The sequence below is a fragment of the Phyllobates terribilis genome, unplaced genomic scaffold (assembly GCF_046119375.1).
Source record: "Phyllobates terribilis strain yellow unplaced genomic scaffold, ASM4611937v1 Scaffold_4__5_contigs__length_816908805, whole genome shotgun sequence".
NCBI classification, from domain to species: Eukaryota; Metazoa; Chordata; class Amphibia; order Anura; family Dendrobatidae; genus Phyllobates; species Phyllobates terribilis.
In genome coordinates this window covers 499,360,155-499,387,522 of record NW_027362764.1, presented here as the reverse complement: position 1 = coordinate 499,387,522, position 27,368 = coordinate 499,360,155, and the positions used below count along the sequence as shown (strand labels likewise).

At 43.9% G+C, this 27,368-nt stretch overlaps 1 protein-coding gene across 1 annotated transcript in view; it reads right to left on the bottom strand.

Moving 5' to 3' along the window:
• JARID2 (jumonji and AT-rich interaction domain containing 2) overlaps positions 1 to 27,368 on the bottom strand; it is a 166,267-nt gene that overhangs the window by 50,458 nt on the left and 88,441 nt on the right. The window contains exons 4-6 of the mRNA XM_073678794.1: positions 24,286 to 24,455; positions 15,801 to 15,977; positions 2,540 to 2,769 (exon numbers count right to left, since the gene is read on the bottom strand). Of these exons, the coding sequence (XP_073534895.1) occupies positions 2,540 to 2,769; positions 15,801 to 15,977; positions 24,286 to 24,455 (577 nt within the window). The remainder of the gene's footprint in view (positions 1 to 2,539; positions 2,770 to 15,800; positions 15,978 to 24,285; positions 24,456 to 27,368) is intronic.

Here is a 27,368-nt window from a genome sequence, read left to right as displayed (position 1 = left end):
CAAATCCCACCAAGGTCAAATTTTTTTTTCCAGAGAATCAGCATCAGAAATCTGCGGTAAATGCCATTTCTACCACGTCTCACCTTACATTAAGGTTTGTGAATTGCTTTTGAAAATGTAAAAAAATTACGAGAAAATTCATTCTAACTATGAAACCGTAAATCAGATCTCATTTATGTTACATATTTGTCAGATTTTACTGCAGATTTGGGGCTATATTTATATTTATTTTTTTTGCTTATTTGGGGTTAAAACAGATTTTTTTGCATTTGGGTGTCATTAAAAAAATTACACTTTTTTAGCTTTTACAGGATATTTGTTTCCCTGCACATTCAACTTTGACGGTGGTTTGTGGCCATAAATCAGCTGAGAAGAGCTCAAATCAAGACCGATAAAAGTCCCAATCTCTCCAGTCAGTCGAGCTCTATGACGGATGGTCAGTTAAAGAGGTTGTCCACTACTTTTCCATTGATGGCCTCTCCTTAGGATATGTCATCACTGTCTGATCGACTGGGGTCCGACACCCAGCACCCCTGCCAATCAGCTGTTACTCGTGCTGGTGGCGGCCGCAGGCCGGAAGTACTTACTTGCCGAGCTTGGCCATCTACTTTTAGTGGCTGCCGCAGGATAGTACACATCTGCCTCCTATTCAAATCAATAGGAGGGGTGGATGTGTCGTATCCTGCGGCAGCCACTACAAGTAGATGGCCAAGCTCGGCAAGTAAGTACTTCCGGCCTGCGCCTGCCACCGGCACCAATGACAGCTGATTGGCGGGGCTGCCGGAACCCGGCCGATCAGACATTCTAAAAGTAGTGGCCAACTTCTTTAATCCCATGTTGAGGATTTGGTGGACATCCCACAATTTTCTAAAGCATTTCTGCACCCATTATGTAAATTACGGTAGGTCACTTGTGGGTTTTTTTAGTACGTTTTTTCACATGCGTTTTTCATGGAGTTTTTGATGCAGCAGTTTTTGTCTCTTTTGGGTATGTCATAGTTTAAATAAAGCTGCTTTGTTTTTGATACATCCTGAACTATGGGCAGCATGAATCAGAGCCTGGATGACAGACTGCAAAAACACAACATATATTATCCATAGTGTAAAGAGCCAACAGGTGACTAAGGTGTGACCTGCCCGATGACATCCCTGCCCGGCTTCTCCCCTCCCCACTACAGCTGATCGACAGGTCTCTTCCTTCGTACACACACATGGGAGAGACTTGTCAAACAACAGGAGTGAAGCGGGACAGAGAGAAGTAGGCCAGGGTCCACACCGTACTAGTCAGGTCTCTCCCTATAGTCTCTGGATGACTTTTCAAAACTAGGTTTTCTCTGAAATGCTGCAATCGCGCCAGGATCTGATTCATGCTGCCCGTGGTTCCAGCAGCATGAATTCAATAACACAACATTTTTAATTAAACCCAATCACAAAAATTATTTTTAGTCCCAAATACATGCATTTAAAGTAAAACAAAACTCAAAAAAATGTAGAAAACCCCTATAATGGCATTTTTACACAATATTGAATTACTATAGATTTTCAGTCAGCATTTTTGATAACAATTTTCACAGCAGAAATCACTAGCAGCAAAGGGCATGAGATATTAAAAAATTCACATCTACACCTTTTAGGTACCCTCTGCATTAAAATCGACCTGCAGCATGTATTTTTATGGATTTTGCTGTAGTAGAAAATATTCGCTGCTGATTTTTCAGTGGAAGTTACACGGGACAAGATTCTGATATGGGAGATTAGGTAGGACAGAGACAGATGGGAAAATCAAGCAAGAGAGTGACACAAGATCCAGAGGGAGTCGATACAATATTTTTTAAAGTGTTGTAGAATTTTTCTTTTCTTTGTAGCTAGCAGACGCACAGCCAAATCCACAAAAGCTTGTGCCATGTTTTTACTTTCCCCATTGACCGCGATGGGAAATATCGGCAGCAAGTCAGTAACAAGTCCGCTTCAGAAATCAACATGTCGGGAATTTAAAATCTGCACATTACACCCTAAAAATTGAAGTGTGAATGAGGCCTGAGGCCATAGTCAACAACTCTGTGCAAATGGGTTAAGAGTGGGAAGACAAGGGGCTAATGTGTGCTGAAAGCAGGGAAATCTGGGAGGCGCGGGTTAGCCTGCCTATGATCAGGCTGACAGAAGATTTGGGGGTTTGCTCATACATGTTGACATCTATGGATCTTCTAGTTTCACGAGGACTCGATTTGTCCCAGCACTTTGCCATCAGCTATCTTTAGTTGGTTGCTTTGGAGTGCAGAATATCCCTATCTTGCAGTACTCAGAAGAATCTGGGAGCCGGGCTTAGAATATCACTGGTAACAAATGCTCTCCAGAGTTTCCACATACATTACCATGGTCGGAGGTGCCTCCAAGTCTACAGCTTTGTGCCTTTTCTCCTACACAAGTAATGTGAAGGCTTTTCCCCAGGCAGAAAATATGTATTTTGTCAATACAAAACAACAGGTTAAAATGCACAATTTATCATATTTTTCCTTTAAACAGGCAAGCATAAGGTTTACCTGTTTCCTTAAATCCTGAGCCGATCTAAGATGACTGTGGTGGTTGTTAGCAGCGAGCCCTTTGGCATGTGAGCCCGTGTTAGAAGCAGGTTGGTGAATAGCAGCGGCAGACTCTCTCCGGCTCTTGGCTTTGTGATACCTGTTCTTTTCTTTCCCTGGTGTGGCCTCTTTGCTTTTGTGTCTATGAGAAGTTTCTTTGTCCTTTGATGATTTGCAAGACCCGTTAAAAACTGCAAAGTAAGAACAATGGGAAAAGGGGTTAAAACATAGAAAACTAGGATCTTTTCTTGAGAACTGCAAGACAGTTACTGTAACGCAGCAATATTGTTTTCCATAGACTTCTATGAGGCCCTAATGTACCTCCACATGTCCAATATTTCAGAAGGAGGCATCTGGGTACAATATGTGTAGGTGACGTAGGTATACAGCCATTCCCTCCATGAAGTGTTTCCCAAACTCTAATCGTCATGCGTCCCGCCCGTCCCCCCCCCCATCCCTATATCACCACATTTCCAAGTGATGGCATTATTATCAAGGCACCAGAAGTTGCCACAGGCTCTCATCTGTGTAAAACTAAAATCCTGGAAACATGACCTGTTGGGGGGCCGTGAGGACTGGACTTTGGGAAACCCTGCCATAATACATCAATGTATGGAGACGCAGAGACTGTGTGCCTCTGGCCAAGCTCCACGCGCCCCGCTCTGCATCAGGCCCTAAAGACATTTCCATATTTAAAAGGGAAATTCTACTCAAATATTTGCATCACAAAGATAAAAGGCAGTGGGTGAGAACATGGCACCTTATTCAGAAATACTATTTAGGGCGGAAAAAGGACTTTTTAGAACAGTATCCATATCTATCACATTATAGTGTTAGATTATCTTTTAAAGTCCAGAGCCAGGGGACTGAATATTTAAAAAATAAACTCCGTCATATTCGCCTACTGGCGCCCCCCTGAATCCAGCACACAGCAAAGACGGGAAGCTTTGATGTCACCGTTCCAGCAGCCATTGGACCACTGTGGCCTGTGATTGGCGGCAGCAGTAAGGTGAGCTGTCTGGCAGCTGGTGGAAAGGTGACATCACTGCTTCCTGTCTCTGAGGAGACCTGGACCGTCCGGTGGTGGATCCAGATGGTGCCTGTAGGTGAGTATGACTGAGTTTGTTATTTTTTACATATACAGTCCCCTGAGCAAAATGTTATTTTGCCTAGAAAACTCCTTTAAGGAAGATCTATTTCCAAATACTTCCCAGCAAGGACGATGAAGTTTTATTAAAATCACTATTGCACATTGAATAGCAGATCACAAGTCAGTGGCGCGTATAGAAACGTCTTCATAATTACTTGGCACAAACAATGCACAGGCTGAAACAAAAAGACAATTCTTTTTCTTATACATTATTAACTATATTTTCTGCAGTACACCTTGTTCCCTTTATATGTTTAACGGTTTCTTGAGCAAAAACTGAACACAGCACTTAAAACCCCATACACATGAAAGAAAGTCAGCCAAACCCATCAGTATCAACAAGATCGGACAACGGTTTAATGTGTATGAAGATTTCCTGACTATCTGTTGGGGAACATAAAGATTGGGTGGTTGGAATTCAATCGTGTATTTTGTTTGGCAGGGAGGCAAGTCGCTGCCAGATGATTCTGGCAGTGGATCTTTCGTAGAGAACACAGGAATGGCGATAACATTCTCATATATGGGGGAGTTGGGAGAGATAGTCAGTCGACCGCTATCCGCTATCTAATGTGTATAGCCAGCTTTACGGATGAGATTTTCTGCATGTTTTTAAAGACAGGTATGTAAAAATCCTGTAGATAACACAGGGTTAATTTCCTGATCGTCTCTTCCATTATGGAAGGTGAATAACTTAAAAACAGGGCTTAGCCAGTGTCTGTAATAGAACAGAAATATTGTAACATTACAGACAGTGCAAAGGGGGGAAGCACAGGACAGTGAGGAGGTCGGGGAGGGAGGGGGTTGAAGATGTGTCCGTTTCTCAGTTTTAATTGTAGTATGACACAAAATGTTTTTTGGGTTTTGTGGTTAAGAGTCTTATACAATTAGGTTAGCGAGAACAGGGCAGTAAGAGAAACATCCAGTGGCCTGAAGTTGGTGTGGGGAGGGTTAAGGGGAGAGCTACTGGCAAAAATAAAGGGATAGAACAAAATCCACCTTCATTAAAGATTTATGATGAAAACCTCTTGTTATATTGAGATCTAGAGTACCACAATAACTACCATAATATTAGTACAGTAGCATGTAAAAGTTTGGGCACTCCTGGTCAATATACTGTTCCATTTTCCATTGATGGTTGGACCATACAATACAAGCAATTGCTACCATCCACCTTTCGTGTCCCCCTATTTCCTCATAGATTGTAAGCAGGGCCCTCTCTCCTCCTGGTATCTGTTGATTTATGTGATTATTGTTATTCTGTAATGTCTTTTATTGTCTGTACAAGTCCCCTCTAAAATGTAAAGTGCTGCGAAATATGTTGGCGCCATAGAAATAAAAAAAAATATTTTATCATTTTACTTTTTGTAATTTTCAAAATGTAAAAAAATGTCAATTTTTTTTGCCTAAAATATGAAAGGAAATGTGTCATCTTTAACTTTAGGCGATTTAGAGGTCATTTCATCTTCAGCTAGCTTAACTGTTCACAATAACAGTAATTTTGACCAGGGGTGCCCAAACTTTTACATGCCACTGCATATTAATAAAAGAGCATACAAGGAATTCACACTGCCATTAGATTACTACACACAATAGACAAATACGGTAGGTTATGAGATTTTAGGATGGTATTATAAATCAAACTAAGCCCACATATAAGCAGTGTATATACAGTCATGCAAAACACGAAATACACCCTCTTTGAACTCTGCAGTTATACTAATCAAGACATAAATAGACAGTAGTTTGTAGAATACCAAAAAATTAAGGAAAAACAACCTCAGATGAACACCACCACATGATAAATAATGGCACGGTGTAATTTAACACAAACTAGTCCAAAATGCCAAAGCAGTGTGTGAAAAATTAAGTACACCCCATGAATCAATAACCACCTTTAGCAGCAATGAAATACCGTAATCATCTCAGTTACAGTCTCTCAACATACTAGCGTAATTTTGGCCCACTCCTCTTTATAGTGGTGCATAAGTACATTGAAGCTCGTGGACATTCATTTATGCACAGCATTTCTACTGGTTCAGATCTGGACTTAAGACTACTCTTTTTCAGCCATTTGGATGCAGATTTTCCGATCTGACTGGGATCATTGTATGACCCAGTTTGGGCCAAGCTTTAGCTTTTGGATAGATGGCCTCACATTTGACTCTAGAACACTTTGGTCTACAGGATTTCATGGTTGGCTCAATGACTGCAACGTGTACAGGACTTGTGGCTGCAAAGAAAGCCCAAATTATCAACCCTCCACCACCATGACTGACAGTTGGTGTAAGGGCGTTTGTGAGGATATGCTGCATTTGTTTTTTGCCCAGCTGTGAGGCAGGGTGTTATGGACACACATCTACTCTTTGGCCTTGTCTAAGGCTTGGCCTACACGGCAACTGTGGCTGTCACACCAGTCGTGCAAATTAAGTTCTTTCAATGCTATAGAAGCAAGTCACAAAAAACCCTACCAAATCAGATTTTTTAAGAATGGCTTGTGTCGAAATGTGAAAGGACATTATTCCAGAAGTCTTGTGGTTCGGTCAGATGCAACTTTTGCAAACTTTAAAAAAAAAAAAAATTATCACTAAAGAAAGATTGCCTTCTCCTAGCAAACATTCAAAACAAGCTATACTTGTCCAGTCTTTTTCTAATTGTACTGGCATGAACTTTATCGCTTAACGTGCCAACCAAGGCCTTTGGAGTCTGAGCTGTAGGTCTTGAATTTCTTGCAATTTTTATAATCTTTGCATAGTCTGACCTTGGGGTGAAAATTAACTACATTGAATGTTTTTCACTTGTGAATATCTTTCTCCGTGTAGAATTAACTCCATTGTTTGGACATGGAGTTATAACCCTTCCTAGACGGAGAATCACTGCTCTCAGCTCATTGCTGATGTCTTTCCTCTTAGGCATTGTGTTGACACACGCCTGAATGCATCAAACTCACAAAACTTCTATAAAAGCAGAAGTGGACACACCTGCAGCTGAATCAAGGGCTTGTGATTAGTAGCTGTGACGTCATCTAATGTGAATAGTGGATCCTGTGTTACCAGGCTGTGTATAGAGGTGACACATGCTATTGTAATCCTGCCTGTGAGGACAATGAGACTTATGAAAGTTTTTCCTGAAAGGACAGGAAGCCGGAGTCCAAAATAACACTAGTGGCAAGTGTGAAAATTGCAAGATACAATACAGATCATGATATGGGAGAAAAAAATAACAAAAAAAATAATTTAAAAAAAAGTACACTTAAAGGGATATTCCAATCTCCAAGATCCTATAACAATGTAGTAGGTGTAATAATAATAATATTAGCAAATACTTCCAACTAAAAATGTAGAGGAAGCTGGACAACCTAAGATTAAGTTATCCAGTCATGTAGCCATCAGGCATCTGCTTTGTGTTTGGGGGGCCCAATACGAAGGCAGACGGAGTAAACCTGCCTATTAGCAGGATAACAAGGGGCATTGTGGTCTTAAAAACTTACAGAAGTTCAAGCATATTTGAAACTGATCATACACAATAAATTAAAATGTCAACACTAAAGAAGATGTGACATCCAGAGGCCACGTCAATATCTGCAGCCGGCGGATTGTAGCCCTGGGTTAACCGCCGACTACCTGCCAGCATCCACGGCTCTTTTTCCGATTAGCCAGCCTGGCACATATGCATCACGTAGTGACGTCACTTCAGGACAGCTAATCAAAAGAAGCAGAGTATGCAGTCAGGAAAGAGGCAGTTTGCAGCGCCACAGTTTGGCGGTCTAGATTATTACAATCATTTATGTGGCCACTCAACCGGGTCCTGTCCATCGATTTGCACCATCTCTATCTAATAGCCACCAATTTTGGCAAACAATGTAATAAGAAAGAGGGGCCTCTTGACTTTCTTGAAAAGAAAGATGTAGCATGTTTCAAGTCTGACAGATTAAAAGTTTTTTAAATCTCAATATACCTATATTTTTATCATGGCTTTTCACATGACACCGCCCAAAATAATGTACATACTTCTAAGACGTTATATAGAGCAGCTCTACTCCCACCCCGACTATCAAGTTAAGTGGGAAAGTGACATGGGGAGAGCTCAAGTGAGGTCATAGCGAAACAAGGAATGAAGCCTTCAGCACAATTTAGACAGGCAGGAGATCAGCTGAACAGCATGCAGCCAACGAGCGGAGTCATTTCAAGACACTAATGAGATTTTATACATAGAGCCTGTGCCAAAGCAGAGCCAGAAGGAAAAAAAATCTGGATATGGAGATCGCAAGTGATGCACATACAGCTGTACAAATACATCTCCATCACTGTCATAAAGCCATCATTACGTCACATAATTAGTTCAGGGACTCAGGGGGATAAAAGACAAGATGAACATAAAACTACCCCAGACATCTCTGCGGAGAATGAAGCACAGCTGGCAGTAAGCTGCCTAGCACAGGCAGGCACTCAGAATCAATGCCTGTTCTCTGCCATTTTGTAGCACAGACTAATGGCCGTATGCCCAATTTAGTGACATTGTGTACAAATATTTGCCCAGCATCTGAAAGGTTTTGTTTCCCATGAATGTTTTATATTGTGTACATTATGATGCTTTTGCATTTACAATTACATAAGTATATGATCAGCAATACTTAGCATTCAGTAAAGGATGGCAGAGGAACTAGTATGAGAAAACACAGTCCGCTCCTCTAGCCATCCAGCAGGAGTAGTTACAAAGAAATGAGAATAATACAGGGTAAGTGGTAAGCACAGATGGCATTTTTTTGTTATGTTAGGGAAAAAAAATTAAAGGTTACATGCCAATTATCCAATCCCATATATATCCACTGCCAGGTTTTTGTCATGTAAAAAAAATCATACCAAGAAGAATAATTTCAGAACTTTTTCCACCTTTAATGTCACCCATAATCTGTACAATTGTATTTAAAAAAAAAAAAATCAGGAGGACAAACATAAATTATTAAAATAATGTGGTTGCCTAAATATGCACATCCTTAAAATAATACTTTGTTGAAGTACCTTTTGGATTTATAACAGCATTCAGCCTTTTCGGGTAGGAGTCTATCAGCATGGCACATCTAGAATTGTCAATCTTTGCCCGCTCTTCCTTGCAATAGCGCTCCAAATCTGTCAGATTGCGAGGGCATCTCCAGTGTGCAAAGTCGTCTTCAGGTCAACCTTCAGATTTTCAATTGGATTCAGGTCTGGGCTCCACCTGGACCATTCCAAAACTTTGATCTTCTGACAAAACCATTCTTTTCTTGATTTGGTGGTATGCTTAGGATTATAGTTGTGCTAAAAAGGTGAAATTCCTCTTCGGGTTTTTTTTTTCTTTTTTCGCAAAGGCCTGAATGTTTTGATATAAAACTGACTGATATTTGGAACTATGCAGAATTCCTTCATCTTGACTAAAGATCCAGATTCATGTGCTAAAAAAACAGCCCAAAATCATAATGCTGTCTCCATCATGCTTTACTGTAGGTATGACTTTCTTATGGTGATGTATCTTTGATGTAAAACCAACACGGCACCTTTTGGAATTATGGACCAAAAAGTTCAACCTTGATCACTTCAGACCATAAGTTTTCCCACATGCTTGTGGCAGACTTGATATAGACTTTGGCAAAAAATAGAAGAAAAAGCTACCGTCTTGCCATCCTACCCCAGAGGTCAGACATAAGAAGAATGGTTGCCACAACTAGTGCTAACCATAAATTCCTGCAGCTTCTTTAATGTTGCTGTAAGCCTGCTGGACTAGTTTTCCTCCGGTCTGTTCATCAATCTTTGAGGGACATCCAGTTCTAGGTTATGTCACTGTTGTGCCAAATTTAAGCCACTTCTTCATGACAGCTATGTGCTGACTACTATTTAAGATTAGTTTAAATGCGATTGGCTAATTCTGAACACAACCACATTACAAATTACAAGAGGGTGTTCACACTAATGGAACATTTTTTTTAGTTCTTTATTTTTCTTTATCCACCAGAAAGATTCCAGTTTATGTTTCAATGGATTTGTACAAATTATGGGTGATATTAAAGATGGAAAAAGTTTTAAAATAATTTTTATATTCATTGTATATCCATGTACATACATACGCACATTAAGTTAATGCGTACAGTTAATAATATGGTGGGGACGAGATTCTGTCAATTACTATATCACATCCATATTTACTGCAAATTTTGTGAAAAAGCAAGTTGGTAGACCTCAGCATTGTGTGTACAAGGCCAGAGTCTAGAGGAAGTCCTCCTGTGTCTGACGAGCCAGCAGGAAGGAGCTCTAGACATAGAAACAGTTTCACAGACACAGACCGCTCTGCGTAAACCTTACCATAATAAATAAATTGAGTCACATTCTCACAAAACAGTAACAGCGTATCTCACAGCAGGCTCTCTAATCCACCTTCATCGGCAAGTTGGACATTTTTTATTGCTATTTATTCATTTTAACAGTGTATCATGGCACACATTGTTCTATTCAGTGGTCACGGACAAGTGTTCAAATATGGTCAGTGTATATGGAGAAAACAATTTGTGAATGTTATGCAGCAATAACCTCCGAGGGGTAGAACGGTAAAGTAATATATGATCTATGACTAGAGTAACAATGAATAAGGCGGTCTAACAGCTTTTCCTTTTCACATAAAGAGGAACGTTCACCAGTTTGAGCCTGGTAAACTGGCCAAATCATGGAATAGTGGCTGCAGTGTTGAGTAAAACGAAATTTTAATTTTTACATTTTCCTCTCCATAGCAGACATATTAGCTTGGCTTGTAAAGTTCAGGTTATAATTTACGTGAAGTTCAACTGGGTTTTACCAGAGATTTGGCTCTGTAGGCGTGTACTTCTTCCCCTGCAAGTGGTTGACCAATCATAAGCAGGCAGTGTCATTCAGAGAAGAAAAGAACACACCCCCCTGTCCTCATTGATCTCTGCAACTACTGTGCAGATATACAGCAAAGCTGAGTTATGTATCACTACACACACTTCCAGATCCCATCTCACAGAAGTCAGTGTGGGGGTGGGTCAGAGCTGACAGCACTGTGAGTGGAGATCTGTCAAACTAGTCAAAACGTCAAAGGTCCTCTTTATCAGCGACTGGCGGCTAACAAAGACTGAAATGGAGGCGGAAAGAGAAATCAGAAACACTGTCTCTGTGCTTGGTTGGATTTAAAAGTGATATGTAGTGAAGTAGGGTAAAAAATGAAGCTAAAAAGTGTGGAATCAGTTATCAGTGAGTAAGAGCATCAAAGTCCTGGAGCAGAAAGTGCAGATTAACTCAATGTGCAACATCATAGTCTCAAAGATGCAGCTGAAATGCCCAAACCCATTATTCCAAAGACAATATTTCCATAAACATTACATTTCATGTTATCACCACTCAGGAAATCTTACAGTTGATCTGTCACTACAAAGAAAAAAATGCCCATATAATTTCAGCAGTGTGTCCGGTTCATTAAACACCACTGACAGCGCTTCCTGTAAGGTTTCTAGACTTCCTCTATCGTTTAAAAAAGGGTTTATTCCCAGGAAATATGTAAATAATGTTAATGGTGTGGTTCAGCAAGCCTGTGGTTCATCAATATGCAGTTTCATCTCCTTCCTCCAGAACTGTGACTGATCGCCAAAGACCATCCTGATGTCTGGGCAGATTTACCATAGATGTAATGTACATATACACAGTTACCCTTGCTGAACTAGGTTCTTGCTGCAGATGTGTTGGACACTTATGACACACTGAAGGTGCTGCAGGAAGGCAGTCCCTTTCTTACTGTAGCGCTAAGGAGTGTGCAGCATCTACTGAGCATGTGCAAGATGGCAGGAGCAAGGAGGATGGCAGTGAGGAGCTTGTCAATTAAAAGGATATCAGGTTTTTATACCTTACACTAATGCCATCATTGTGAAGATGCCGAAAAGCTAATTAAATCAGTATCTTTATTTTAGAAATCTGGGTTTAGGTTTCAAAGAAATTTATTGTTAGATTGTTGGGAAAATGAGCCACAAGCGCAGTGGTCGGGCACTGCACTTACAGCTCTACTGCCTCTTTTCCCTATTACCCATTCACTGCTCATCTTCTGTCAATCATTGACAGGTCACTCTTTTAGAGATCTGCCTCTCCCGCATGGGATCTAGTGCAAGCACCTATCCACATAATTAGCAGGACAAGCCAGACACTAACAGTCTGCTTAACTAGGACGACCGGCACGGGAACAAGCAGCAGGAGTGAAGAAGACAGTCAGTGCCTGGCGCGATATTGTGTCAGACACTGATAGTCTTCTTTATCAGGACCTTATTATGGATGCACCGCCCCAGGGAATGATGGCGCTTACACTGGATCTCTGACAGGGAAGGAAGGTTACTAAAAATAAGAGAGTGACCTGTCAATCAAACAGGACACAGGCGGGGCATTGGGAAGAGAGGCAGGAGAACTGTAAGTGCATTGCCCACTCACTTCACTTGGGGCTCATTTGCATAACAATTCAACATTAAATTTCTCTAAAATGTAAATCCAGATTTCTAAATTAAAAGTATGGATGTATCCAGCATTACTATGCTTTTACATATAAGGCATTCGTTTGATTATAAAAACCTGATGAGTGATTCCCTTTAAACTAAGTGGGAGGAGCTGGTTTACAGCCTGAATACATGTGTGGTCCATCGCACATCTCGTAAAATGCTGAGTGCTCTGAAAGAATTAAAGTAATTCTAGAAGAGATTTAAAAAGGAATCAGAGCTACATGATCTATTCCATGATGTATGCAGATCATAGTGTGGCAGAACCTCTTAAGAGAATTTGTCACAAGGTATTTGCTACCCCATCTCAAAGAATCATAATGTAGAGACAGAGATCCTAATTCCAGTGATGTGTCACTTACTGGGCTTAGAAGTGTAGTTTTGATAAAATCACAGTTTTATCAGCAGGGGCTTATCACCAGAAGACTAGTTAAACCAGTTGCCATTTAGTCCTTCATATTCATGGGCTCTGTATAACCATGCCAACACCACTGATTAACAGTTTTATATGTACATTGTGCATAGGCAGAAAGCTGTCAATCAGTGATGTGGGCAGGGATATACAGGGCTCAGCATTCAGAGAACTGGTAAATCTGCACCAGATAAAACATTGATTTTATCAAAACTGCAGAAAGCAGCTCAGTAAGTCAAGCATCACTGGAATCAGGGTCTCTGCCGTTACATCATGTAGCTCTCAAATGGAGTAGCAGAAACTTGGTTAGAGATTCCCTTTAATCTCACCCCACATTTGATGGCAAAAACGTCACCGCGGACCTTCTATATATAGAGTATTATTAGAGACTAAATATTTTCATGTTACTATTTAGTCATTACAGCTGATAACTACAGATATAAATGATAATCGTCATATTTACATCTGTTGTGTCCTTTGGCAATGGCAGATCCCTTCATTCTGACTGTTAAACCACAAAAGCCTATCAAACAGATGCAGACAGCCAACAGGCACGCCACCACCAACTCCAGCTAATCTCACAAGAACTTAACCGTGAAGTCACTAACACATGTTCCTTCATCCACAATTTTTACATGGGTAGGGGACAATTGTCTAAGGTCAATATTGCTGGGCCTGAGTGACAAAACTGCATCTACACAGCACATTGTGTTTTACAGTGACCCTGGAAACACTAACCAATATCTAATAGTGATAAGTACAATGTATTGGTCCTCCCAATTCTCACAAGTAGATACGTTTTATGTTACCTTCTTTTCATTCTGCCCTTATGATCATTTGCAGCTAGTGTTTCACCTCTCCTCCTGGGATACATTGCAGTTTATCAGCTGGTTTGCTTCTATTTTTTTACGTATATTCATTTGCAATTTGAATTGTTTTGTATATACAGCTCAATTAATTAGATTTTTTTTGTATATCCCATCATTGCAGTTTTATCTCAAAGCGTGCAGGATACTGCATCAAGGAGGACCTATATATAATACATACATATACACACATACATATACATACACACATATACATTATACACACATACACTTTGTACCCTTACCCCTTCATCTTTAGAAGTGGACCATTACTTGCACTAAGGCTAGGAACCATAGTGAGAGACCCAACTAGTCTGCCCTTCCTATGTACATACAGTGCCTACAAGTAGTATTCAACCCCCTGCAGATTTAGCTGGTTTGATAAGATGCAAATAAGTTAGAGCCTTCAAACTGCAAACGAGAGTAGGTTTTATGAACAGAAGCATAAATCTTACAAACCAAAAAGTTATGTTGCTCAGTTGAATTTTATTAAATTTTAATCATAAAAGTGTGGGTCAATTATTATACAACCCCTATGTGTAATATTTTGTGGAATAACCCTTGTTTGCAATTACAGCTAATAATCGTCTTTTATAAGACCTGATCAGGCCGGCACAGGTCTGTGGAGTTATCTTGGCCCACTCCTCCATGCAGATCTTCTCCAAGTTATCTAGGTTCTTTGTGCGTCTCATGTGGACTTTATTCTTGAGCTCCTTCCACAAGTTTTCAATTGGGTTAAGGTCAGGAGACTGACTAGGCCACTCCAACACCTTGACTTTTTCCCTCTTGAACCAGGCCTTGGTTTTCTTGGCTGTGTGTTTTGGGTCGTTGTCTTGTTGGAAGATGAAATTACGACCCATCTTAAGATCCTTGATGGAGGAGCGGAGGTTCTTGGCCAAAATCTCCAGGTAGGCCGTGCTATCCATCTTCCCATGGATGCGGACCAGATGGCCAGGCCCCTTGGCAGAGAAACAGCTCCACAGCATGATGCTGCCACCACCATGCTTGACTGTAGGGATGGTATTCTTGGGGTCGTATGCAGTGCCATCCAGTCTCCAAACGTCACGTGTGTGGTTGGCACCAAAGATCTCAATCTTGGTCTCATCAGACCATAGAACCTTGAACCAGTCTGTCTCAGAGTCCTCCAAGTGATCATGAGCAAACTGTAGACGAGTCTTGACATGACGCTTTGAAAGTAAAGGTACCTTACGGGCTCGTCTGGAACGGAGACCATTGCGGTGGAGTACGTTACTTATGGTATTGACTGAAACCAATGTCCCCACTGCCATGAGATCTTCCCGGAGCTCCTTCCTTGTTGTCCTTGGGTTAGCCTTGACTCTTCGGACAAGCCTAGCCTCGGCACGGGAGGACACTTTCAAAGGCTGTCCTGGCCGTGGAAGGCTAACAGTAGTTCCATAAGCCTTCCACTTACGGATGATGCTCCCAACAGTGGAGACAGGTAGGCCCAACTCCTTGGAAAGGGTTTTGTACCCCTTGCCAGCCTTGTGACCCTCCACGATCTTGTCTCTGATGGCCTTGGAATGCTCCTTTGTCTTTCCCATGTTGACCATGTCTGAGTGCTGTTCACAAGTTTGGGGAGGGTCTTAAATAGTCAAGAAAAGGCTGGCAAAAGAGATCTTTAATCCACACATGTGAAGCTCATTAGTCTTGGTGCCTGAACTACTTCTTAATACTTTAGGGGGACCAAACAGAATTCTTGTGGTTTGAGGGGTTGAATAATAAATGACACTCTGAATTAACTTTTAACATTTAAAAAAAAAAAACAAAAAAAAACAACAATATTTGCTGCAGTGCATTTCCCACTTCCAGGCTGATCTACAGTACAAATGTCACAATGCCAAGTTAATTCCGCATGTGTCAACCAGCTAAATCTGCAGGGGGTTGAATACTACTTGTAGGCACTGTACATAGGAAGACCTGCCAATCAACTGTGTCGGGGCGGTGCAAAGTGGGCCATTCGGATTAGTCAGGTCTCTCCCTATTGTCCCCTTTTAATGTCAGAACCAGGAGAAGATCACGTTTTTTCTGCACAACAGCAGAGAAGCAATACTACTATGGGAGAAGACCTCCATAATGAGACATGTGATATAACAGATAATAGTCTACACATACATGCCACGTCTCAAGGTCCGTCCTGAAGAAGTGAATGGGAGATGTTCTAATGCATTGCAGTATTACAAGAATTCATCCAGCAATAAATGTACACCGAGCATCACTAACGTATAACACGATAAACGTCTGCTTGAAATGCTACTAACCATGTCCATTGGTGACATGCTTCTGCGTTTTGCCTTTCCGAGGCGTAGAGTGGCATGAGGATGAAGTGTTAGTGGTGGTCATTTTTATGTCTTCAAATTCTACATCATCATCCTCAACATCTTCTTCATCTTGAGAGCTTCCAAAGTACGCCATGCTACTTGGTAACGCAGGAGAACCTAAGTATGAGACAAAGCAAATCAGCGCACATCCAGTGACATGACACCATAAACATCTACACAATAAGGATATCCCAGCTAACTACAATGAACGTAGTATGACCATTGATTAGCAACGGATACTTTTTAGGCTGATATTACAACAGGATTTTGAAGCCTCCCTGCAATTTCCTGTGTCTAGGAAATGGGTTTTACCCACTCCAAGAGCCCATTCATAGTTAAAAAAATAAATAAAATCATCATCTTAAAGATAGAAGGAATATCAAGAGACTGATGGAGACAAGATAAAGATGCCATATAAAAAAAAAAATCATTAGCTTCTGTAGCTCTGGCATTATTGACACGATGCCAACTACATTGCACAGCATAAGCAGCTACATTTCAAAGGAGGGAATCCATGTAAAAGCAGGGCTAAAGGGATTATCATCACTCTTGATGGATGGTTGGTAAGGAAGATAACAGATCTGTAATTGCCATTGAATGAGCACACATACGCCTGTTAGTAAGAAGAACAAACGCGATTCATATCCCTGTTGACCCTGCTGCACCAAGCTATACTGTGCTATGGACTAGTCACATGGGCATGCCGAATACCCTACTCTAATGCATGCCATGCATAACAACTTATACTAGGTTAAGTCAATGTTGACTACGGCATTGGATCTTTTTTTTTTTTATTGTGGCAAGTTTAAAAAAAAAAAAATTGGAATCTGATTGCCATAAATAGCATTGACACATTGAGGCATATTAATCCGTATTGTGCAATCTTTAGACCGCAAACTTAGGGGCTATTCTCATCTTCATAAATGGATACAGTCGGATGGTGCTATTAAAAACAAGCTCTTTTGTAATTTACAGATTTTTACAGTTTTCAGCCGTTCTTGAGTAATTAAAGGGAATCTGTCATCAGGTTTTTGCTACCCCATCTGAAAACAGCTTAATATAGGGGCAGAAACCCATATACCAGCTTTGTATCACTTACTGGGCTGCTTGTTGCAGCTTTGATAAAATCACTATTTTATCATCTGCTGCACATCTACCAGTTCTCTGAATATAAGTTCTACATAACCCGGGGCACCACTGATTGGCAGCCTCCTGTGCAGTGTACACATCAAGCTGCCAATCAGTGGTGGGGGGCTGGATATTCAGAGCTCAAGAATATGCGTGACTACCTGGCAGAAGGGTTACTAGTCCTCTAGTGATAATCTTCTGCTGATAAAAATGTGATTTTATCAAAAAGTACAGAAAGTAGCCCAGTAAGTGAAACATCACTGGAATCCGGGTCTCCGTCTCTACATTTTACTGATCTTAGATTAGGTGTCAAAAACCTAGTAAAGGAAGTGAGAGTGAACCGGCTGCTGATTGGCTGCAGGGCCCATGTGACAATGTCATGTGAGCCCTGGGAGAGTAGACGCCGTTATCGCTGAAACAGCGCCCGACCCGGAGGGGAGTACAGCTGATATATTATTTTACATTGATTGAAAAGGGGTTGTCTTGACTAGTGGACAACCCCTTTAAGACTAAGGTACAAAACACCAGTTTTAATGAATCAGCTCCTACGCGTGTTGTGTGTGAAGGTTTTTACTTTTTTGACGCAACCAATAATGATTAAATTGCAGCCAATGAACCGGAAAATGTTAAAGATGTTTATTAGGCGTGTACGAGGTATGTTCATCGTGTTCTCTGGGAACAGCACCGCCCATGATGCACGCCAAGCAGTGACTGTACCAGCTTGTGCCGCGCGCAGCGTGGATGCTGATAGAAGCTGTTTTTCCTCTATCACAGCTACAAGTACTCCTCGTTCCAGACTAATTTCAGGACATTTTAAGATCTGATGAAATAATTCAAGTCTTGGAGCAGGCGGCTGGATTAACTGCAAGCACTGAAACTGCCTGCCGGTTGCCAAAAGAGCATTTCATGATTTTTTCCCCCAGTGTTAGCTGGCAGCCTATCAGCCATGTTTACATTAGTAGAAACCAATGTGTTCACCCGGATACGTTCTAAAGAGTCATTTCAGAGCACAGGACATTATGGTCTGCGAGTCATGGAGGCTGAAATATCTCATTACATTAATAAGCTTAATATGACGTTTGAAAATCCTTGGTGCCTTCGGGTAACCTGACACTATCTCGGTGTGCTGACTGAATGATAGGCTGGGTGATGAGCAGCGTCAGTGACCATAGCCAGGCATACGATCCAATGACTCCTACTCACATGCACGCCGGAATCTCTGGGCTAGCTACTCGTTATGGTCAGGCTGGCACCATAATCACCATGATTATCCGGTAACTGCAGGACTGCCAGCCATACAGCCCCGAGATGAATCAACCGATTCCTCCACACAGGAACACAACAGGAAACATTACAATAATATCACGTGGAGTGGGCTAATATTAATAGAACTGGTAATGCCAACTTTAATAGTGTGGAGGAAAAATGGAATTTTCTGTAAAGGTCCACAACCTCCACATGTAGGCAGCGTCACCTATCATCCAACACCGAGATCTGTATATTTCAGATATATCACAGCCTGTAAATCATGGAATGGAAAGCAGCTAGACACGTCATATGTATCCCGCAGCACCCAGAAAGGCAACAATCATCTTCTTGTAAAGGTCTTTACTGACCATGTGTACTGTGCACTGTAAGGCCTCGTTCTCACTAAGCAACAATCTGTTTTCTTTATACAGTGAACCCCAACTTAAAACTCAATGGAGCCTAAAATTAACAGATCTGTATGAGGAGTCTTGTTATGGAGCAATATTAATATATACAATATGGAGGAAGATGCAGATCAGGGATGGACACAGACAATAGGGGGCCCTATACGAAGGCAGTAAATGGGCACATTGCAGTCCAATAGGTCATCATAATGCACCCTTTTATATCTATGACAAAGCTGCTTGCTGCTTTGTAGGTGGAAATGGGGCCCATGTGCAGCTGCACATGTTGCATTAATGGTATGTCTGCCCCTGATTCAGAGGATAAAAGGGTGAATACTGACAGAATGGAGACCAAAACAGAGACGATTGCAGGTAAAACTATCTGGATTTTGGATCTATAGCTCTATATCATGAATACGTCCATACTACAGCTCTGTTTTGGACAGATAGGTGTCCTCCTTAGAAGGTTTTTTACTTTCCGTATTATATGATTATGGCATGGGTGTAGCAGTTATGGAGGTTTTCTTCTAGGGGTCACTAGCTCGGTACATATGGCACCATGGTGGCTCAGTAGTTAGCACTGTGGCTTTGCAGCACTGGGGTCCTGGGTTCAATCACACAATTTGCAAGGAGTTTGCATGTTAGCAAAAAAAGAAAAAATCAGGCAACGGAAGGAGATCGATAAAAACCTGTATGGTACTGAACCACAGCAAACGCGTTTCAGACGTAGTCCTAATTCACTGAGTTTGTTTGTGCTCCACATATTTACGTGGATTTCCTCCTACACTCCACAGACATACTGATAGGGAATTTAGAGTGTGAGCCCCTATGGGGACAGTGTCAATAATGTCTGTAAAGGACTGTGGAATATGATGGCGCTATATCAGCAAAGCATAATAAACAACATATGGCACCCAAAGGAGCCTTTATGGCTCGGTAGTAGTGAACATCTCCGATCACTGCTGCACAGGCTCTGCTGTGTGCATGAGACCTTAGAGAACCAACAATGATTTTCCCATTACATTTATGGAATATGTAAAATAAACCTGTTGGTAAAGTCACTAAGATGTGCAGACATCCATGAAAACCCTGCTCATTACTATGACTTGTGAGCACTATACATTTATGCTAAGATGCGATCCCTGAACGGCCTCTTAATCCAGATCATGCTAGAAGCTTCAGCTAGGATAGATATGAGAAGTGGACCTTCTGTACCCGAGTTCACAACACAACCAAAAATTACATCACGACCATTCTTAATGTGAAAATGGCCTGGGCTACATGTGTTGAATGAGGTGGAGATGTGTCTCTGTGACATTACATCTAAGGATTGTTAATGGGGTTACTTTGCCATGACCCAACGGGTCGATATATAAGATGCAATGACGCCATCATAATTGTCACGGTGCAGCCCTTGCACGTCACATGCAGCCATATAGCCCTAGTCTATGTATAAGATGCAATGACGCCATCATAATTGTCAAGGTGCAGCCCTTGCACGTCACATGCTGCCATGTAGCCCTAGTCTATCTATATAATTGTCTTATACCGTAAGTCTGTCTGTCTGTCTGTCTTGGAAATCCCGGGTCGCTGATTGGTCCGGCCGTGGCCAATCAGCGACGTAGCATTTCAGAAAAACATGGCGGCCATTAGCGGCTCATGTGAGGCACGGAGGTCAGCGGCGATGCAGCCGGGAGATGCAGCCGGCTGCTCGCAGCATAAATCCCCCGACCGCAGGCGCCGCTGACCTACATGCGGTTATCGTCGGAAGATCAGCGGCTACAGCCGCTTATCTCCCAAGGACAAGTGTGACACCCCTCCCCTCCTCTCCCCTCCTTTCCCCTCCTCTCCCCTCCCCCCGCTCGATCAGGACCCCGGCGTCATACTTACCCCTCTCCCCTCCTCTCCTCTCCTCTCCTCCCGTCCCTCCCCCCGCTCGATCAGGACCCCGGCGTCATACTTACCCCTCCCCTCCTCACCCCTCCCCTCCCCTCCCCTCTCCTCCCGTCCCTCCCCCCGCTCGATCAGGACCCCGGCACCCGGCGTCATACTTACCCCTCCCCGTGCCTGCGCAGCAGCTCCTGTGTCTTCCGCTGCAGCTCTGTGACGTCTCAGGTCAGAGGGCGCGGTGACGTCTTTACACCGCGCTCTTTCCTGAGCGGTCACAGTGCACAGCGGGAATATGCCGGCTACGCTGGAGTCCAGAGAAGCAGCTGAGAAGGGAGGGGAGTATTGGATTTTTTTTTTTGTATGGGGCCATAGGGGACCTGCATGGGGTATTATATAGGGGGGATGTGACATCCTGCATGGGGTATTATATAGGGGGGATGTGACAGCCTGCATGGGGCATTATATGGGGGAGAGGTGACATCCTACATGGGGCATTATATGGGGGAGAGGTGACATCCTGCATGGGCCATTATATGGGGGGAGAGGTGACATCCTACATGGGGCATTATATGGGGGGAGAGGTCACATCCTACATGGGGCATTATATGGGGGAGAGGTGACATCCTACATGGGGCATTATATGGGGGAGAAGTGACATCCTGCATGGGGTATTATATAGGGGGGATGTGACAGCCTGCATGGGGCATTATATGGGGGAGAGGTGACATCCTACATGGGGCATTATATGGGGGAGAGGTGACACATCCTACATGGGGCATTATATGGGGGAGAGGTGACACATCCTACATGGGGCATTATATTGGGGAGAGGTGACATCCTGCATGGGGTATTATATAGGGGGGATGTGACAGCCTGCATGGGGCATTATATGGGGGAGAGGTGACATCCTACATGGGGCATTATATGGGGGAGAGGTGACATCCTGCATGGGCCATTATATGGGGGGAGAGGTCACATCCTACATGGGGCATTATATGGGGGAGAGATGACATCCTACATGGGGCATTATATGGGGGGAGATGTGACATCCTGCATGGGGTATTATATAGGGGGGATGTGACAGCCTGCATGGGGCATTATATGGGGGGAGAGGTGACATCCTGCATGGGCCATTATATGGGGGGAGAGGTGACATCCTACATGGGCCATTATATGGGGGGAGAGGTGACATCCTGCATGGGGCATTATATGGGGGGAGAGGTAACATCCTACATGGGACATTATATGGGGGAGAGGTGACATCCTGCATGAGCCATTATATGGGGGGAGAGGTGACATCCTACATGGGGCATTATATGGGGGAGAGGTGACATCCTACATGGGGCATTATATGGGGGAGAGGTGACATCCTACATGGGGCATTATATGGGGGAGAGGTGACATCCTACATGGGGCATTATATGGGGGAGAAGTGACATCCTGCATGGGGTATTATATAGGGGGGATGTGACAGCCTGCATGGGGCATTATATGGGGGAGAGGTGACATCCTACATGGGGCATTATATGGGGGAGAGGTGACATCCTGCATGGGCCATTATATGGGGGGAGAGGTGACATCCTACATGGGGCATTATATGGGGGGAGAGGTCACATCCTACATGGGGCATTATATGGGGGAGAGGTGACATCCTACATGGGGCATTATATGGGGGAGAAGTGACATCCTGCATGGGGTATTATATAGGGGGGATGTGACAGCCTGCATGGGGCATTATATGGGGGAGAGGTGACATCCTACATGGGGCATTATATGGGGGAGAGGTGACATCCTACATGGGGCATTATATGGGGGAGAGGTGACACATCCTACATGGGGCATTATATTGGGGAGAGGTGACATCCTGCATGGGGTATTATATAGGGGGGATGTGACAGCCTGCATGGGGCATTATATGGGGGAGAGGTGACATCCTACATGGGGCATTATATGGGGGAGAGGTGACATCCTGCATGGGCCATTATATGGGGGGAGAGGTGACATCCTACATGGGGCATTATATGGGGGGAGAGGTCACATCCTACATGGGGCATTATATGGGGGAGAGATGACATCCTACATGGGGCATTATATGGGGGGAGATGTGACATCCTGCATGGGGTATTATATAGGGGGGATGTGACAGCCTGCATGGGGCATTATATGGGGGGAGAGGTGACATCCTGCATGGGCCATTATATGGGGGGAGAGGTGACATCCTACATGGGCCATTATATGGGGGGAGAGGTGACATCCTGCATGGGGCATTATATGGGGGGAGAGGTAACATCCTACATGGGGCATTATATGGGGGAGAGGTGACATCCTGCATGAGCCATTATATGGGGGGAGAGGTGACATCCTACATGGGGCATTATATGGGGGAGAGGTGACATCCTACATGGGGCATTATATGGGGGAGAGGTGACATCCTACATGGGGCATTATATGGGGGAGAGGTGACATCCTACATGGGGCATTATATGGGGGAGAAGTGACATCCTGCATGGGGTATTATATAGGGGGGATGTGACAGCCTGCATGGGGCATTATATGGGGGAGAGGTGACATCCTACATGGGGCATTATATGGGGGAGAGGTGACATCCTGCATGGGCCATTATATGGGGGGAGAGGTGACATCCTACATGGGGCATTATATGGGGGGAGAGGTCACATCCTACATGGGGCATTATATGGGGGAGAGATGACATCCTACATGGGGCATTATATGGGGGGAGATGTGACATCCTGCATGGGGTATTATATAGGGGGGATGTGACAGCCTGCATGGGGCATTATAAGGGGGGAGAGGTGACATCCTGCATGGGGCATTATATGGGGAGAGAGGTGACATCCTGCATGGGGCATTATATGGGGGGAGAGGTGACATCCTACATGGGGCATTATATGGGGGAGAGGTGACATCCTGCATGGGCCATTATATGGGGGGAGAGGTGACATCCTGCATGGGGTATTATATAGGGGGGATGTGACATCCTGCATGGGGCACTATAGTGGGATGTGACTTCCTGCATGGGGCATTATATAGGGGGGATGTGACATCCTGCATGGGGTATTATATACGGGGGATGTGACATCCTGCATGGGGTATTATATGCATGGGGTGTTATATACAGGGGATGTGACATCCTGCATGGGGCATTATAAAGGAGGGTCGGGAGACATATGCTAGAATACCCGATGCTTTAGAATCGGGCCACCAACTAGTCTATGTATAAGATGCAATGACGCCATCATAATTGTCACGGTGCAGCCCTTGCACGTCACATGCTGCCATGTAGCCCTAGTCTATGTATAAGATGCAATGACGCCATCATAATTGTCACGGTGCAGCCCTTGCGCGTCACATGCTGCCATGTAGCCCTAGTCTATGTATAAGATGCAATGACGCCATCATAATTGTCACGGTGCAGCCCTTGCGCGTCACATGCTGCCATGTAGCCCTAGTCTATGTATAAGATGCAATGACGCCATCATAATTGTCACGGTGCAGCCCTTGCGCGTCACATGCTGCCATGTAGCCCTAGTCTATGTATAAGATGCAATGACGACATCATAATTGTCACGGTGCAGCCCTTGCACGTCACATGCTGCCATGTAGCCCTAGTCTATGTATAAGATGCAATGACGACATCATAATTGTCACGGTGCAGCCCTTGCACGTCACATGCTGCCATATAGCCATAGTCTATGTATTCATATCATTTCATAAGTAATATGAGAGAATCTTACCTCGAAGACACAAAAATGTAAGGAAATCCTCAGTCTTAGGCTTGCGTTTGGAGAGGTCAGATATTGGAGTTACTGGGGGGGGTAGCAATGGCTCCACAATTTTGCTGGGGGTTGTGCTCGGACTGTTTGGCTGGGATTGGGCAAATTTTCTTTGTGCTTGCAGCCTTGGCCTAAAGAACAAAAGACATCAGATCAATATTCAGAACATTTACCACGTGCACTTGAGAACTAAACATAAAATCACTCATCCAACACTCCTTTTCATCACAGAAAACCAAAACGCATGAGTTTGGGGGCATTGGATTAGTTACACAACGATACACAGAGCAGTGAATAACTTTCACGATAAGGACTTCATCTGTAACCAGACCCTCCTAGTGATACATTAGCTATGCCGGCACAGAAAATGGCGTTTCTCATACTGCCTGAAGCACGACGCTTTGCAAATAGGCAGATCCTACAGCTGGAAATGTTCCATGTACTTCATTATTAACCTCTCGTGCTCGGTTTAGATCGAAATGGCAGATTCTAAAGAGCATGCCATGCAAATATTTCCAGTAAAGATATGTTCACATGCAGCAGATCCCAATCCCAATTTTCACGACACAGAAATATCTGTATGAATATGGAGATAAGCTCATGGGTTCAAACTTGCATCATGCCTCATCTTTCATTTACTTTTTCTTTCAATATTTGCTGTCATTTTCACCTATTCAAGGACAATCCTTATTGCAATTTGGTTATACAAAAAAAGACACATTTTGTACATGGCAGGCTATGGTTTAACTAAAATAATCATGTTTTTGACGACAAACTTATGTGTCAGGCATATGTCCTAAACCAGGGGTCCTCAAACTGCGGCCCGCAGAGGACTTTCATCCGGCCCGCCGGGCTATGGGCGGAGGAGAGGAGAGCGGTGCCATTGCCCGCCCTTCCCCCCGCTTGCTCAGGGCCCCGGCAGCTGGATACTTACCTCTCCCCGTGCCTCCGCAGATCCGCTGTCTTCCTGCTCTGCGCTCCCTGTGACGTCTCAGGTCAGAGGGCGCGGTGACGTCTTTACACCGCGCCCTCCCGAGTGCTGACACAGGCAGCGCAGAGCGGGACAACGCAGCCGCGACGCTGGAGTCCAGACAAGAGCAGCGGCAGCAAGTGAGAAGAGAGGTGAGTATGGGATTTTTTTAAATTTTTTTTTAATGTATGGAGGCATAGGTCATTATATGGGGGGGGGTGACATCCTGCAAGGGGTATAATATGGGGGGGGTGACATCCTGCAAGGGGTATAATATGGGGGGGTGACATCTTGCATGGGGTATAATATGGGGGGAAAGGGACATGCTGCATGGGGCATAATATGGGGGGGTGACATGCTGCATGGGGCATAATATGGGGGGGTGACATGCTGCATGGGGCATAATATGGGGGGGTGACATGCTGCATGGGGCATAATATGGGGGGGTGACATGCTGCATGGGGCATAATATGGGGGGGTGACATGCTGCATGGGGCATAATATGGGGGGGTGACATGCTGCATGGGGCATAATATGGGGGGGTGACATGCTGCATGGGGCATAATATGGGGGGGTGACATGCTGCATGGGGCATAATATGGGGGGGTGACATGCTGCATGGGGCATAATATGGGGGGTGACATGCTGCATGGGGCATAATATGGGGGGGTGACATGCTGCATGGGGCATAATATGGAGGGGGTGACATGCTGCATTATATGGGGGGGTGACATGCTGCATGGGGCATTATAAAGACAGGGGAGTGATATCCTGCATGGGGCATTATATGGGGCGGTGACATCCTGCATGGGGCATTATAAGGGGGGGAAAGGGACATCCTGCATGGGGCATTATAAAGACAGGGGAGTGATATCTTGCATGGGACATTATATGGTGTGAGAAAGGGACATCCTGCATGGGGCATTATATGGGGGGTGGCATCCAGCATGGGGTATTATAAGGGGGGGGGAACAGCCTGCATGGGGCATTATAAGGGGGAAAGAGGCTGCCTATTGGGAACATTTACCTTCCCATTGAGGACTTATGCTGCCTATTGGGGACATTTACCTGCCTATTGGGGACATTTACCTGCCTATTGGGGACCTATGCTGCCTATTGGGTACATTTACCAGCCTATTGGAGACCTATGCTGCCTATTGGGTACAGTTACCTACCTATTGAAATACCGGTTGATTTAACTTTACTTGTTCTTCATTTTAAATATTGTATTTGTTCCTGTATTGTTTTTTTTTTTACTTCAAAATAAGATATGTGCAGTATGCATAGGAATTTGTTCATCGTTTTTTTTAAAAAACTATATTCCGGCCCTCCAATGGTCTGAGGGACCGTGAACTGGCCCCCTGTTTAAAAAGTTTGAGGACCCCTGTCCTAAACCATACATGTCAAACTCTGGTCCGCAGGGTGAATATATTTGGCCCTCGACACCAGAACCACCACCCCTATGTGGGGCAATTATTCTGTACGGAGGACTATGTGGCACCATTATATTGTATTGAAACCTATGTGGGGGTCATTATACTGTACTAGATGGTGGCCCGATTCTAAAGCATCGGGTATTCTAGCATATGTCTCCCGACCCTCCTTTATAATGCCCCATGCAGGAAGTCACATCCGCCGTATATAATACCCCATGCATATAATACCCCATGCAGGATGTCACATCCCCCGTATATAATACCCCATGCAGGATGTCACATCCCCCCTATATAATGCCCCATGCAGGAAGTCACATCCCACTATAGTGCCCCATGCAGGATGTCACATCCCCCGTATATAATACCCCATGCAGGATGTCACATCCCCCGTATATAATACCCCATGCAGGATGTCACCTCTCCCCCCATATAATGACCCATGCAGGATGTCACCTCTCCCCATATAATGCCCCATGTAGGATGTCACCTCTCCCCCCATATAATGCCCCATGTAGGATGTCACCTCTCCGCCCATATAATGCCCCATGCAGGATGTCACCTCTCCCCCATATAATGCCCCATGTAGGATGTCACCTCTCCCCCCATATAATGCCCCATGTAGGATGTCACCTCTCCCC